The sequence below is a fragment of the Mizuhopecten yessoensis genome, unplaced genomic scaffold, assembly GCF_002113885.1.
Source record: "Mizuhopecten yessoensis strain PY_sf001 unplaced genomic scaffold, ASM211388v2 scaffold9049, whole genome shotgun sequence".
Lineage (NCBI taxonomy): Eukaryota > Metazoa > Mollusca > Bivalvia > Pectinida > Pectinidae > Mizuhopecten > Mizuhopecten yessoensis.
In genome coordinates this window covers 1,172,709-1,189,392 of record NW_018407853.1, presented here as the reverse complement: position 1 = coordinate 1,189,392, position 16,684 = coordinate 1,172,709, and the positions used below count along the sequence as shown (strand labels likewise).

The following is a 16,684-nucleotide window of genomic DNA, read 5'->3' as shown; positions in this document are numbered from 1 at the left end:
TATCAAAATCCAAGATGGCTGCCTGTCGGCCATGTTGTTTATCCGATCAGTCTCTAAAATTGCCCTGCACAGCTAGGACCAAGGGGAACCTACATATAAAATTTAAGAAAGATCCCTTTAGTTCTTCCCGAGAAATAGCAGTAACAAACCCACACTATCAAAATCCAAGATGACTACCTGTCGGCCATGTTGTTTATCCGATCAATCTCAAAAGTTTCCCTGCATAGCTAAGGACCAAGGGGAACCTACATATAAAATTTGAGAAAGATCCATCTGATACTTCCAGAGAAATAGCGATAACAAACTTTCAATATCAAAATCCAAGATGGCTGCCTGTCGGCCATGTTGTTTATCCGATCAGTCTCAAAAGTTGCCCTGCACAGCTAAGAACCAAGGGAAACTTACATATGAAATTTGAGAAAGATCCCTCGAATACTTCTTGAGAAATAGCGTAACACACTTTCAATATCGAAATCCAAGATGACTACCTGTCGGCCATGTTGTTTATCTGATCAATCTCAAAAGTTTCCCTGCACAGCTAAGGACCAAGGGGAACCTACATATAAAATTTGAGAAAGATCTCTTTGATACTTCCCGAGAAATAGCGATAACAAAGTTTCATTATCAAAATCCAAGATGGCTGCCTGTCGGCCATGTTGTTTATCCGATCAGTCTCAAAAGTTGCCCTGCACAGCTAAGGACCAAGGGGAACCTACATATAAAATTTGAGAAAGATCCCTCTGATACTTCCCGAGAAATAGCGATAACAAACTTTCAATATCAAAATCCAAGATGGCTGCCTGTCGGCCATGTTGTTTATCCGATCAGTCTCAAAAGTTGCCCTGCACAGCTAAGGACCAAGGGGAACCTACATATAAAATTTGAGAAAGATCCCTCTGGTACTTCTTGAGAAATAGCGATAACAAACTTTCACTATCAAAATCCAAGATGGCTGCCTGTCGGCCATGTTGTTTATCCGATCAGTCTCAAAAGTTGCCCTGCACAGCTCAGGACCAAGGGGAAAATTCATATAAAATTTGAGAAAGATCCCTCTGGTACTTCTTGAGATATACCGATAACAAGAATTGTTTACGGACGGACGACGGACAACGGACGGACGACGGACCCCGGACGAAGGGGGATTTGAATAGCCCACCATCAGATGATGGTGGGCTAAAAATGTTAACGCATAACATTAACATACGTTAAGGAATTACAATTCGATCTTATTTTTATTGCATAAAATAAAATCTATTCTCTGTCGTCATGTACAATTTTTCAAAAGCCAAATGCTCAGGTGAACTAAACATATACATGAATAGAACACAAATGGATTTAACTTACATATTATTTAATAGAACATACTTTAAATAAACGACGCCCTGGGCGAAACAGAAGCTCGTTTCTCCTCCATTTTAGCTACACGTACATACTGTGACGGAGAAAAGTCACGATGTCAAAAGTGGTATACGACACACTGACTACACTTACCGTCCATGACACAGGGATCGAGTACATTCTTCTTCACGATTCGTCGTTGGATAATAGAGGAGATGACGACGAAGATGAGACGAACGATGTAATTCACATCGAAGAGAATATACACGACGAGGAGGCAGACGATGGCGAACATGTTACCTGTTGTATATCACCAGTGGAAGTGATTTATCACAGGTGATATAACGGGGGGAAACCTATCAGCGTTTACATTATATAACAGCAGTGTTACGTACAGCAGCATCAATTCCTAGTCCACGAAGGTAGATATGTAAACATTGTAAAATCCATTATTGAAAAGATATAGGATTAAGAATCTGTATATAACACTGAGGTGACCTTTTGACATGTACTCTAGATCTTCTCTGATGGTCTCTCATATCATAAATGAAATATAATATTGTAGCAAAATGGTGGATTCATCTTACCATTTTTAAACAGTACATTATGTCCCCGCTTCCAGTCGGTGTCCGTAGATGGTGAATGTATGAGCTGATTGCCGACATAAGACTACATTATAGTGTCTTCTTTCTAATTTCCTTCTACAATAATTCAGCGAAAATGAGACCAGCATGTCATCATCATTTTATCAGAGTCTTTCGTGTACGGGTAAAATTATACACTTACATTACATAGGTTTAATGTCTTCCGAAGACTGCAAGAAGTCAATGATAAACCAACAGTGGGGATGTAAGCATACCTTACAGCTACATTCGTTATCCATTAGTTCTAGTACCCGCTTTACTTTTGTTTTGTCCCTTGTGGTGTTTGTTCCCTTTATCAGTTTATTGCTGTTATAATCTGTCGTTTAGTTACGGGTATCATTGCTTTCTGTTGTCGACCCTTTCCTTGTGTAGACCTCTTTACTTAAGGTTTGAAATGCACCTTTTCAACATTTATGAGGGTATGCAACACAGTTTCGTTCAAACATATTCCATGATGCGCGTTAGTTTTTTTATTTGTTATCTCCCTATTCTTGTGATGTCATCTCTGTTGTTATCTCCCTTTTCTTGTGATGTTTCTTTTGTTGTTATCTCTCTTTTCTTGAGGTGTTCTCTCTGTTGTAATCTCCCTTTTCATTGTGGTGTTCCCTTGTTGTTATCTCCCTTTTCTTGTATTGTTCCTTTTGTTGTTATCTCCCTTTTCTTGTGGTGTTTTCGCTGTTGTTATCTCCCTTTTCTTGTGGTGTTTTCTCTGCTGTTATATCCCTTTCTTGAGGTGGTCTCTCTGTTGTTATCTCCCTTTTCTTGTGATGTTCCTTTTATTGATATCTCTCTTTTCTTGAGGTGTTCTCTCTGTTGTAATCTCCCCTTTCTTGTGGTGTTCTCTCTGTTGTTATCTCCACTTTCTTGTGATGTTCTTTTTGTTGTTATCTCTCTTTTCTTGTTGTGTTCTCTGTTGTAATTTCCCTTTTCTTGTGATGTTCTTTTTGTTGTTATCTCTCTATTCCTGAGGTGTCCTCTCTGTTGTAATCTCCCTTTTCTTATGATGTTCTTTTTGTTGTTATCTCCCTTTTCTTGTGGTGTTTTCTCTGTTGTTATATCCCTTTCTTGAGGTGTTCTCTCTGTTGTTCTCTCTTTTCTTCTGGTGTTCTCTCTGTTGTAATCTCCCTTTTCTTGTGGTGTCCTCTCTGTTGTTCTCTCTTTTCTTGTGGTCTTCTTTGTGTTGTTATCTCTCTTTTCTTGAGGTGTTCTTTTTGTTGTTATCTCTCTATTCCTGAGGTGTCCTCTCTGTTGTAATCTCCCTTTTCTTATGATGTTCTTTTTGTTGTTATCTCCCTTTTCTTGTGATATTCCTTTTGTTGTTATCTCTCCTTTTTTTGAGGTGTTCTCTCTGTTGTAATCTCCCCTTTCTTGTGGTGTTCTCTCTGTTGTAATCTCCCCTTTCTTGTAGTGTCATCTCTGTTGTTGTCTCTTTTCTTGTGGTGTTCTCTCTGTTGTAATCTCCCCTTTCTTGTAGTGTCATCTCTGTTGTTCTCTCTTTTCTTCTGGTGTTCTCTCTGTTGTAATCTCCCCTTTCTTGTAGTGTCATCTCTGTTGTTGTCTCTTTTCTTGTGGTGTTCTCTCTGTTGTAATCTCCCCTTTCTTGTAGTGTCATCTCTGTTGTTCTCTCTTTTCTTCTGGTGTTCTCTCTGTTGTAATCTCCCTTTTCTTATGATGTTCTTTTTGTTGTTATCTCTCTTTTCTTGAGGTGTTCTCTCTGTTGTTATCTCCCTTTTCTTGTTGTGTTCTCTGTTGTAATTTCCCTTTTCTTATGATGTTCTTTTTGTTGTTATCTCTCTATTCCTGAGGTGTCCTCTCTGTTGTAATCTCCCTTTTCTTGTGATGTTCTTTTTGTTGTTATCTCTCTTTTCTTGAGGTGTTCTCTCTGTTGTTCTCTCTTTTCTTGTGGTCTTCTTTGTGTTGTTATCTCTCTTTTCTTGAGGTGTTCTTTCTGTTGTTATCTCCACTTTCTTGTGGTGTCCTCTCTGTTGTTCTCTCTTTTCTTGAGGTGTTCTTTTTGTTGTTATCTCTCTTTTCTTGTGGTGTTCTCTGTTGTAATTTCCCTTTTCTTATGATGTTCTTTTTGTTGTTATCTCTCTATTCCTGAGGTGTCCTCTCTGTTGTAATCTCCCTTTTCTTGTGATGTTCCTTTTGTTGTTATCTCCCTTTTCTTGTGGTGTTTTCGCTGTTGTTGGTGTTCCCTTGTTGTTATCTCCCTTTTCTTGTGGGGGCCTCTCTTTTCTTGTGGTGTTCTCTCTGGTGTAATCTCCCTTTTCTTGTGATGTTCCTTTTGTTGTTATCTCCCTTTTCTTGTGGTGTTTTCTCTGTTGTTATTTCCCTTTCTTGAGGTGTTCTCTCTGTTGTTATCTCCCTTTTCTTGTGATGTTCCTTTTGTTGTTATCTCCCTTTTCTTGTGGTGGTCCCTTTGTTGTAATCTCCCTTTTCATTGTGGTGTGTTATCTCTCTTTTCTTGAGGTGTTCTCTCTGTTGTTATCTCCCTTTTCTTGTGATGTTCCTTTTGTTGTTATCTCCCTTTTCTTGTGGTGTCCTCTCTGTTGTTCTCTCTTTTCTTGAGGTGTTCTTTCTGTTGTTATCTCCACTTTCTTGTGATGTTCTTTTTGTTGTTATCTCTCTTTTCTTGAGGTGTTCTATCTGTTGTTATCTCCCTTTTCTTGTGGTGTCCTCTCTTTTCTTGTGGTGTTCTCTCTGTTGTAATCTCCCTTTTCTTGTGATGTTCCTTTTGTTGTTATCTCTCTTTTCTTGTGGTGTTCCCTCTCCCACTCACACACCTCTAGTTGTGGGGTTGCGTTGGATTTTGTTGTTGCTTGTGTGCACTTTTGGTATATATATTATATGAACACTCAAAGACAATTTATACACTCTGCCCTTCAGCTGTGGTGTCCACACTTGGTTGATTTTGTCGTCTAACCTTCTAATTGGAAATCTCCTTATCCCTGCTGACTCCTTTCCTTTCCCTCTTGTGGTATTCCATCAATACCTGATGTGTCCCTTTAGATATGTTGTCCCTTAACTTCCTGTTGTTTCCCTTTAGATATGTTGTCCCTTTACTTCCTGTTGTTTCCCTTAATATGTGTTGTCCCGTTACTTCCTGTTGTCTCCCTTAATATGTGTTGTCCCTTTACTTCCTGTTGTCTCCCTTTAGATGTGTTGTCCCTTTACTTCCTGTTGTCTCCCTTTAGATGTGTTGTCCCTTTACTTCCTGCTATCCTTAGTTTCAGTGGTCTCCCCTGGAGTGGTGTTGTCCACTTGCTTTACTTTATTGTTATCTTACCATTACTTATGTTGGCCACTTTGTACCCATTATTGCCCTTTAAGTTGTTCAATTCATCTCTCTCCTTCAGTTCAGATGTCACCATGATTTTGTTTCACTTTAAGTTGTTGTGTTCCCCTTGTGTTTTTGTGTTTTTTCCATATTAGTTGTTGTGTTCTGTAGTCTCACCTTAATTTGTAGTGTTTACACCTGATTTAGATTTGGCTGGTTATCAGTAAAGGTTTAAGGGTCAAAGGTCATATGAGAAGATTTTTGAAGTAAATATATTGTGTACAAGATATCTAATGAATCACCAACCAAATTTACTTTATATACTAAACTATAGTATGGCAACATTGATATCCACACTGGTTTAGATTTTGGTGGTAGGCAGTCAAAGTTAACAGTCAAAGGTTATGGGCAAAGCAAATGTTGTCTTCCCTTTTGCTACACCACTTTCATTGTCCCTCCCCCCTCCCCACCTTGATTGTTGAGAATAGGTCGTCTCAAAGCGGTTCACATATTATTATCCCTGTCTATAAGGCCTTTGCAACCAGCCAATATCTTTCTCAACTCCCTGGGGAGCTGGTGCTTCCATTTCGGTGCTCACAGTTAGTATTCAACAATGCTAGCACTGCCCAACCATGTACTCATTTACAACCCAGTAGACTGGAACAAGCGGGGTAAAGTATCTTGCTCAAAGATACAACAGTGCCATCACGTGACTCGAACCTGCAACCCTTCGGTCACGAGCCCGGCATCCTACCACTGGACTACCGCGCCTCCTATACCCCGCCAGTTGTGAAATCTCTTTGTTTGTGTTGTTGTCTCCAATTTGGTTGTAGTTTCCCCTTGTTTGCTGGTTCAGTAATAAATATGAGCAGTCACGTTTTTCCGAAAGGTCCAAAATGATTAAAACAAGAGGCCCATAGGGCCTGTATCGCTCACCTGGATATCTAAGCAATCATGGCAGAATATTCTCCAAATGAGATCCAAGGGAATATGCCAGACCCCAAGGCCAATCCTTGTAGCATGTATATCTGTATTCAATTTTTCATGCCCAGCAATTTTATGTATGGTTATGGGGTGGGGATCTCAACTGTTTCCAAGCTGTGACTGAGAAACTAGGTCCCTACGGTTGTGGCCAGACCCTAGGAGTAATTCTAATATCATGACTGCATTTGTCTCTTTTTGCCCAGCATTTGTATATATAGTTTTGGGGCGGGGATTTCAACCGTTTCAAATTTATGACCCAGGGGTTAAGTCTGCAAGGGTGTGGCAAACCCTGGGGTCAATCCTAATATCATGGCTGCATTTGTCTCTTTATGCCCAACAATTGTATATATAGTTTTGGGGTGGGGATCTTAACCATTTCAAAGTTATGACCCAGGGGTTAAGTCTCCAAGGGTGGGGCTGTAACCAAGGCCATCCTGGAAGCATATGTGCATTCATCTCTTTGTAATCGGCAATTGTCTATATGGTTATAGGGTTGGGATCTCAACTGTTTCCAAGCTGTGACTAAGAAACTAGGTCCCTAGGGGTTCGGTCAGACCCCAGGGTCTATTCTAATATTGTGACTGCATTCGCCTCTGTATGCCCAGCATTTGTATATATAGATTTTGGGTGGGTATCTCAGCCGTTTTAAAGTATGGCCCAAGGACTATGTTTCCAAGGGTGGGGCCAGACCCTAGGGCCAACCTGGAAGCAAATGTGCATTCTTCTCTTTATACTCAGCAATTGTATATGTGGTTATATAGTGGGGATCTCAACCATTTCCAGGCAATAAACTTTTTTTGCCCCACCCCTTAGCCGGGGGGGTCAGCCCCACCATTTGTACAATTTTGAATCCCTGCCTCCCATGAATGCTTCGGACCAAATATGATAGATATCCATCACTTAGTTCCAGAGAAGAAGTCGCTTTAAAGCAATATAGCCAAATAACCCTTTTTGGCCCCACCCCTCAGCCCCCTAGGGGGGTCAGCCCCCCCATTTGTACAATTTTGAATCCCTGCATCCCATGAATGCTTTTGACTAAATATGATTGATATCCAGTGCATAGTTCTACAGTTGAAGTCGTTTATAGCAATCTAGCCAAATGCCCCCTTTTTGGCCCCGCCCCTCAGCCCCACCATTTGTACAATTTTGAATCTCCACCACCTAGGGACGCTTCCAGTCAAATATGGTTGATATCCATCTCTTAGTTCCAGAGAAGAAGTCACTTAAAGCAATATAGCCAATTGCCCCCTTTTTGCCCCACCCCTCAGCCCCCTGGGGGGTCAGCCCCACCATTTGTACAATTTTGATTCCCCACCACCTGCGGTTAAGAAGAATAAGTCGTTTAAAGAAATTATTGACGGACGGACGACGGACGGACGGACGCCACGGTATGGCATAAGCTCACCTTGGTCCTTTGGACAAGGTGAGCTAAAAACTAAGAAATCAACTGATCAGTTTGATTCTTTTATTTGATTGTTGCAGGTGATTTATGCTTTGTATACTTAGTCACTTATTATATTATAATGGAAAAACATATAAGCCACATATTTACTCCTAGAGATATGTACCCATTGACATATACCTATCCTTACTTAATCAACATTAAACTAGCATCACTCCATAGCAACACATACAACATCACTCTGATCACGATAGGCTTAGCCTACCCAAACATGTCAACAAATTAAAACATCTGCTCTCATAGAATCCTTGTTGTTGATGCTCCATCATAGTTACCCTAATGTATTATCAGTATAACGTGTTACACATGTAATAATAACAATTAATAATAATAATTTGAGGTTCTTATATACCACTTTAATCACAACCTAGTTTGTAGGTTGTCTCAAAGCAGTTCACAAATTATAATCAGTGGTTATAGGGCCTTTGCAACTAGCCAATATCTTTCTCAACTCCCCGGGAGGCATACAGCCGGTGCTGCCATTTCAGCGCTCACAGCTGGCATTCTACAATTCTAGCACTGCCCAACCATGCACTCATTTACAGCTGAGTAGACTGGAAAATGCAGAGTAAAGTATCTTGCTCAAAGATACAACACAGTGCCGTTCCGTGACTCAAACCCGCAACCCGTCGGTCACGAGCCTCGCGTCCTACCACTAGACTACCGTGCCTCCTAATGTACATAAGTATCCCATTACACATGTACCTGACATCATTCATACTAGCCTTATTCAGTTCACAAATCCTTCACATCACTGGATACACACATATTACTTAGCATCCTTTAGTACACATGTACTTAAAATCACTTTGTACACAGGTACTTCCACATTGACATAGCATCAGTCACATGATAGGACATATATATACCACAGTCATAACTCTGACATTCATAGGGGATATCTCAGCAGTAAATGTTTGATCTCGTTACAGGGGGATGTCTCAGCAATATATTGTCTAATGACTTTGCATTTCACAAGCTAGGGAAATATTTCAGGAGTAAATGTTTGATGATCTCATTACAGGGGGATGTCTCAGCAATATAATGTCTGATGACTTTCCATTTCACAAGCTTCAAATGTAGGGAAATATTTCGGTAGTAAATGTCTGATGATTTCATTACAAGGGGATATCTCAGCAGAAATGTTTGATGATCTTGTTATTATTAACAAGGGGACGTCACAAACATAAATACCTCCAGGATATCCTTGTTTACAAGACTCAATTATATGTAACCAAGGTAATTTTTTTCAATGCCTCCGCTACAAGTCGAACCAGGGACCTCTTGCTTACTGGTCTTATGTTCTACCGAATGAGCTAAAGAGAAATTCTCCCTAGCCGTGTCGGTAGGAAGCGGCTAGTATTTTACCAGGGTGACATATAAATATAACAGATGACTGCTTACCGTCTAAGGAGGTAGGCAGCAACAAATAACAATTATGTTCTATCGGGAAGCCAGGGGATGTGTAACAGAAATAGGATGATGTGAATGTTTAGGTGTTTTCCTTCCTGCTTACAAGTGAATTGTCTGATCAGTACATATAAGCATGTCCAAATATTCCGTACTACAAGGGGAGATCTCAGCAAAACTAAAAAAAAAATGACACTGATGGTTCTTGAAAGCATTTTCAGCTTAAAGGAAAATAAGGAACAAAATTCAAAAACTGAAAGTGGGAAACCCTACAATTGTAGTAAGAGTGATCAGTTAAGTTTTTGAAAGCATGAATTTGATTAGAGCCAGAAAGCTTCATCAGTGTGTGTTAAAATTTTACTGATAGGCACCAGATCAACTGTCAACAATGGCATTGAAAGTTAAATATGATCTTCAAACATGATAATGACCAAAAACAGATAAAAGCATTTTGATACTTGATGATGACTTCTTTGAATGTGACCTTGAAACCTGATGATGACCTTAATGTGACCTTGAAACCTGTTGGTGACCTTAATGTGACCTTGAAACCTGATGATGACCTTAATGTGACCTTGAAACCTTGTAATGATTGATGATATCAGAAGAAGACTACAGACAGTACATGATATCTCTCAGACTTATGACAAAGACACACTTTTTGTTGATTTAAATCTAGATTTAATCTCATAATGAATAAAATAAATCCTTTGTAACACTTATTTGACCTTTGATCCATTCACCTCAAAATACCAATATGCTACACATAATATATGTAAAATAAATGTGTCAATAAATTTTCTCTAGTAGTAGAAAATCGATGACACATATGTAGTTTTAAATATGACTGGATTTGTGACCTTGAGGTTGGTTGAAATGTATTGGACCTGTATTCATGAAACCATAATTATGCTCAAGTATGGATACTGTGCTCCAATCAGCTTTCTTGAAACTTGTTTAAATTCGTTTAACAGGGTCAAAACTTCAAGTGTGAATATTGAAAATGGTATTTGGCTCTGTGTCTTTCCATTACCCCTTCATATCCATTGACAAAATGTCTATTTTCATTAATTTACCACCAAAACAAAAACATGACTTAGGCACAGATCTGAGAATGAGCAATGCAAACAAGCCCTGGTATCAGGAAAAGGGACATCTCACACTCTGTTATAATGATACGGATCAAATAATGATCATCAAATGATTAATTACATTATTGGATGTGACTGATCTGCACTACCAAGGCCATACCATGAAATATCCCATGTTAGCATTTCCACAAAAAGGCTGAAGAGTTCTTTGTTACAAGTATCTGGATTTATTTGACATTTCACACATCACATGAAAGGAATGTTGACATATTTACAAATTTTGCCCTATTGCTTTTTATGTAAATAAACATGCATCTCCGATAAGAAAACTGACACTTCACCTTTAAAAGGTTAAAAAGGTCAATAGTCAATTAATAGAAGTATAACAATAACTAGACCTGCCAGTAACAGAACGAAAGTTATGATAATGTTCTTAAACAATGATTATGATTTTTGTTTACATCTTCTGTAGCTTATAATTACTGGATGTTATAAATTGCCACAAAGAAAGACACCGTTGAACTCTTCAATAAAATTCATCAGTTTTGATATAATGTAATATGAGAGTTTTACTTTTACAGACTTTTGATTTTAAGTTTTAAAAAGTTTATTCGTAAATATAACAACAACGTTAAAAACTTATACATGAGTTATTGCCATTTCAACACATTCTTTGTATAAATAACAGAGAGTGTTTTGTGTAATAAGAACATTACAATTCACTTTTCATGCCCTATATATGTCAAACGGCCTCAATGTACCGTCCTCGTGAAACACCTGCTGGTTTGTCAACATTTTGCATCAATAGTGATATAATTTTATATTTGTTTTCTGCACTTGACCTCCTGTGTACATTTTGTTTCCCTAGAGTAGCACTTACATGTCTCCACCATCTTGGTGGGATATAGCGAGCAAAATCAAGGGCAAAAACGCCACTTTTAACAGAATAAGATGCACACACATACAATAACACATTCACACACACACACACCACACACACATGTGTAGACACACACTTTATCATGAGGGGTTTATGTGGTGCTATATACCATGTGTGTGATGTACAGAAACTTGAACGAGATATATCAGTTCAACATGACAATCTTAAGTCAGAAATTAAAATATTTTCTACTTAAAACAGAACACAAAACCAATGTATTTTACAGTATAGTTATGGTGATGGGTTGAGTTATCAAACCTCCCTCCAAAAGTACATATCTATGTATATCATAGACCTCAGGCCCACCGGACTATACCTGTAACCCACCTCACTGCCTTACTAAGGCTCGATTTTCTTGTTCACAAATACACTAGAGCAGTAAATACAGACATGCTGTACAAAAGTGGTGAACTTGGGTGTGAGTTTTGAGGTATATCACCAGGCATAAGGTGAGAATAATTAATGTCCTCATGTTCACGATATCACAACACCAGAGTTGTTCATGATGAACATGCACTCTATAAAAGTACTTAACCTTAATACTCTCAAAACTCATGCCCAAGGCTATCCACGAAGCTGGTTTTACAACAATAATGGTCATTTTACATTCTGTTATACAGCACAGAATCATGATACATGTAATATTTCCTAGCGCTGTCTATATCACATTATTTTACAGAGTAGCGTCTTGTCATTAAATGTTTTATACATTAGATGAACAGATGCATGACCAATGGTTGTATACCGTATATCTAACTCGAGGTAAACCCAGGCCTTGTGGTCTAAAATTACAGGTACATATCCACAAACATATTCCAAATTTTATTTTAATCCAACTAAAGGAATGTCCGACTTCCAGATATGACCCTCATATATAATTGTTCAGTCGGGAGTCCCTTCACCAGAGAGAGGCCTCATACACAGCTATAAGGCTCAAGAGAGACAGGATACCAAGAAGTCTGTATACATGCTTATACTTTTATAACAAATCTGTAAGGCAAAACAAATCAGCATAGTAGAGAAACAGACAAATGTCTTGTTAAGTTTTTTTCTTGCCATTTTTGGATTCCACATCCTTCACACAAGGTTTTTGTCTCCTGTGAACAGTATATATCTTTGTCAGTTCTTACTTCCCTTACATCTCACACTAATACTTATGACACAAAAGAATTCAGATAATTCTCACCCTAATTGCCTGACATTTTTGTCTGCACAGAGACCAGATGTTATTTAAGTAATCACCTAAAACCCTGAAACGAAAAAAGTGATGTGGATGTCGGATTTTGTTTGGAACTTTATTGACATTTTCACAAGAAAAAATAGAGTTTGATTGGTTCTGAACAGTGGGCACCTTACCACTTGGTGCTGCATCAGGCGATAAAGATCACACCAATGATAGAAAATCATATCAGGGAGGGTGAGACGTTATTACTTTTGCTAAAACACTCCTAGTGTAGATATACGGTTTATTCGTGGATAAGTGTTCGATGCATGGAATCCATGAGAGCCTCCTTCTGTTGCGACGACACGGAAAACTTCATCCCCCAGGAAACCACCTTCTCGGCAAACTGGTGTTTCTCGGTAACGCTAAGGAAGGCACTTTTACCACTGACCTCCAGTAAAAGTTTGACCGACTCCAGAGGGTTCGGGAATGGCATCTGCAAGGTAAACAGGCAATTGTATCATCAATTTCAAAACTATTGATGCACAGTATTTTTTCCCTACATGACAGGGTTGACTGTATTTCTGATGGTGTTACCTCATTCAGGCAATCCTTTGCTTTGGCCTTAACATAAACACTGTCATACAAGAAAGTTTTGCTACATTTTGTCCATAAGGATTGATGGTAAATGTTTAAAAAAGTGTTTAAAATCAACAAAGATTGACTATTATTCCAATAATACTTTTACAATTCAAAGGTAGAAATAAGAAAAAGCTGACTTTGAAATAGCTGACTTACCTTTGAAACATGTTATATTCAATTGTTACGATCTCAGTCATCACCTACCTGTAAAGCATCTTGGCCTCGCTTTAGTTCCCGCATCACATACTCCTGCTCTTCCTTGAGGATAGCCATGGTGACATAGGGCATGCAGTACTTCTGGTCAGCAGCTGTGTTATACCACTCATCAGGAACATTGATGTACTTAGCTGGATTTACAATGCTGGTGACCTTTGACTTCCCATGATGCACCTGATGCTCTGTGCCAGGATGTGAATGGGGGTGAGGTTCGTCCTCCCAAATTACTTTGCGTGACTTTGACAGCCATTCACATGACGAACAGATGCTGAATGCATTGTCAGAAGATGGGTCCAGGTCAAGGTCAAGTGAGCCTAAATGTTCATGAAGTGGCAGATTGATGTCAGCAGCACCGCTGTCGATGGACACAGATCGAGAAAACACAGCACTGCTGTGGAATGGGCAGGTGACACTTCCTACATGGTTAGACAAAGAACGTTCTATAACAGATTCATTATGGTGACGTTTCTTAGGTGACCCGCCATCTTGTCTCGGAGGTTCTGGAGACAGAGGAGAAGCAGAAGTATCAGAGTGTGAGTGATGATCAATGAAACTGTCCGAGTGAGAGTGACCATTAAAATGTCCATCCCTGACCATTGCCAATTCACCGATGGCAAGTGCCTCACTCTGACCACCGGGCAGAGCACTGGGTTTCTGAGCTAGTAAGAGTTGAGATATGGCCTTATGAATGTAGCCTAGTGTCTCTGTCAGGGCAAAACGTTTTCCTTGCATATCCCAGAGCAGGCCTCGTGCCAGATGGGACAGAAGGGGCAAGGTCAGGTGATATACGGGTGTATCATTCTGAAATGCGTCAAAGAAAAATGCTAAATCAGAATTCTTGTCCTTGGCAACATCCAAACACTTTTTATCAACATCTGATTTCCTACCATCTACCGAACTTTCCTTAGCTCCTTTGTTTATACATCCTTGACCTTGAGCACTTTCTGTTTCTTCCAACACTGTACTGTCTGAATCCTCACCACCTTGAGGGGTTAAGGTTGATTGAGGTTTCTCAATGATTTGAGCTGGGGCTGCGTTCCCACTGTCACTTTGAGCAGTTTTATCACAATTTCCACCAGGTTTAGGCAAAGGTAATGAAGGCATTTGATTGATTGAATTTTGTGCTTGACTATCTGTAACACATTTGGACATGTCCTTCATGTCAGCACTATTGTCTCTATTCTCATTTGCTTTGGGATTTCCGACCCTATCACAAATTTCATCACCAGCTCCCAAGGTACCTGGGTCAATCTGGTCCTCTGTTTTCAACTGGTCGTTGGCAGAATCTCCTGTTGAACTATTGGGTGAACTTTGACCCCCAGCACGAGTTACTATTGATGCTTCATTCACTGGAGGTGATTCAGCAATGTTAGCCGTTTCATCTGGCTTTTTTGTTGTAGATAGCTTTTCTCTGAGAAAGTTCAATATGACCAGGTAGTAGTAGGCTCTGAGACAGTCGAGTTCTCGACAGCGGAGAGTCGAATTAGATACAGTGTCATCTTCTCTGATCTCCGACATATAACGCTTGATGGTGTGGACTTTAGAGGCTCCATCTACGTTGCTGTGGTTATCCATGCTGATGACCACACGCATGGCTGTGACCTCTTGCTGTAACTTAAGTAAGTACTTTGGCCCTGGAAATTGAAACAAGAAAATATGTCTGGTGCAATTGCAGTTGGAGTTGGAGTTAAGACTCTATTTAGAATTCTCCTTAGGACTTAATTGAACATGAAAAAGGAAAATTACAATCAATACCGTAGGTAGAAACAAGAGAATAGCAATGCCATGTAGATGTAGTATCTATGCATACTTCTAGCAAAATATTAAAACTGACTACATTACTTTTGTACTATAACTCGGGAAAGGTGAATTATTTCTAGGATGTGTTGGAATGGGAAAGGATTTAAAGGCAGTGGTACTTCACTAGTGAAAGGAATATGACAAGGTTCTCCTATTTGACCTTATCCTTTAAAAAAAAAATGCCTCCCTTTGACCCTTTGCCCATATTCCATATTATATGGTTCAACACTGAATGAAGGGCCATAACTCCACCTTCCCAACTGGACACTTTGGAATTGGTATCATAAATGAACAAAGGGCCTTAACTGTATATAATGGACACCTGAACCAATCTTAGAATGCTAACTCTGCCGTCCAAATATACATAAGTACAGCAAGTTTGGTGAATGTAGATGAAATGCTTGGATGTAAGGAAATTATGGTTTGGACTAAATATTATTTCCTTTCCTTCAGATTGCCCACCACTCAGCACTTTTGAAATGATATTCGACTGTGTTTGTATTGACATTATTTTACTGTATGATAGGTTCAGTCCTCTATATATGATATTCAGCAGTAACTGCACTGACCTTGTGGGAGGAAGAGCCGGAGAATGAGCTCCATCAGATCATAGTGGCCAGCCTCGTGGAGGAGACTGATGGCCTGGAGTAGGTGGGATATGGCGGTGGGGGTTTCTGACATCAACAAAGACAGCAGACAGAGCACCAGGTCCATACTCACCTGTCCCAGCAGCTGTTAACAACAAGGAGAGGTCAAGATTAATTTTCAATTGATGATGACATTAAATATGACCAAGTTTCTGTTGTTTCAGGTTGTACTGTATATTTAGTGTCACAAGTTTTAAGAATCTCTGAAAATGACTAGGGAGTAAGTCTACTGATCCTGTCACTCAGACACTACCATGACCAGGGACTCAGATTGGGTCTATTTCCAAGACCAATGACCTTGACCAAGTTTCTGTTGTTTCAGGTTGTACTGTATATTTAGTGTCACAAGTTTTAAGAATCTCTGAAAATGACTAGGGAGTAAGTCTACTGATCCTGTCACTCAGACACTACCATGACCAGGGACTCAGATTAGGTCTATTTCCAAGACCAATGACCTTGACTAGATCTACTACAAAGATCCATAACTCCTTAGTCAAATCTACTTGACTTGATCCAATACTAAGTCAAACGACCTTGACAATGGCCAATACTGTGTCAAACGACCTTGACAATGGCCAATACCAAGACCAGTGACCTTGAATAAGACACTACCAGACAAATGATTCTGCCTAGGTCTTCTACAAAGACCAGCGACATTCAACAGATCAAATACTTAAGACAATGACCTTGACCTTACCTGCGTAAGGTCAGTCTGGACCTGACGACCAGCATGGAGGACACTGAGAGCCTTGTACATATCCTCCAGGTTTGTGGTGTCCATACTGACACCGAGACTGGAGTGGAGGATCCGCAGCACATGGTGAGGGAAGGTGTGGCCGTCAATTAGGTAAGGTTGCCATGGAGATATTGGTTCATTTTCTTTGGCATCTAACATAAAGTCTGAAAAATATAACATTTCCGATGTTAGTCTTTTTAGGTATGGGTGTTGTCATATCTTAGTGTAGCCTAATTAGAGCCTGGTCTTTGCATATATATGACACCCAAATTTTATTTCAGTTTATTGTCAAAAAGTATGCCCATCCGAATACCGTGTACCTTTCAAAATTA

General features: G+C 39.5%; 2 protein-coding genes across 2 annotated transcripts in view; both read right to left on the bottom strand.

Annotated features, from left to right (window-relative positions):
* LOC110457250 (protein THEM6-like) overlaps positions 1–1,659 on the bottom strand; it is a 19,040-nt gene extending 17,381 nt beyond the window's left edge. The window contains exon 1 of the mRNA XM_021508438.1: positions 1,492–1,659. Within this exon, the coding sequence (XP_021364113.1) occupies positions 1,492–1,633 (142 nt within the window). The 5' untranslated portion in view covers positions 1,634–1,659. The remainder of the gene's footprint in view (positions 1–1,491) is intronic.
* Positions 1,660–10,419: 8,760 nt separating this feature from the next.
* Positions 10,420–16,684, bottom strand: part of LOC110457206 (gem-associated protein 5-like) — a 193,533-nt gene continuing 187,268 nt past the window's right edge. Inside the window, exons 24-27 of the mRNA XM_021508373.1 lie at positions 16,314–16,516; positions 15,539–15,701; positions 13,158–14,803; positions 10,420–12,807 (exon numbers count right to left, since the gene is read on the bottom strand). Coding sequence (XP_021364048.1) covers positions 12,616–12,807; positions 13,158–14,803; positions 15,539–15,701; positions 16,314–16,516 — 2,204 coding nt within the window. The 3' untranslated portion in view covers positions 10,420–12,615. The remainder of the gene's footprint in view (positions 12,808–13,157; positions 14,804–15,538; positions 15,702–16,313; positions 16,517–16,684) is intronic.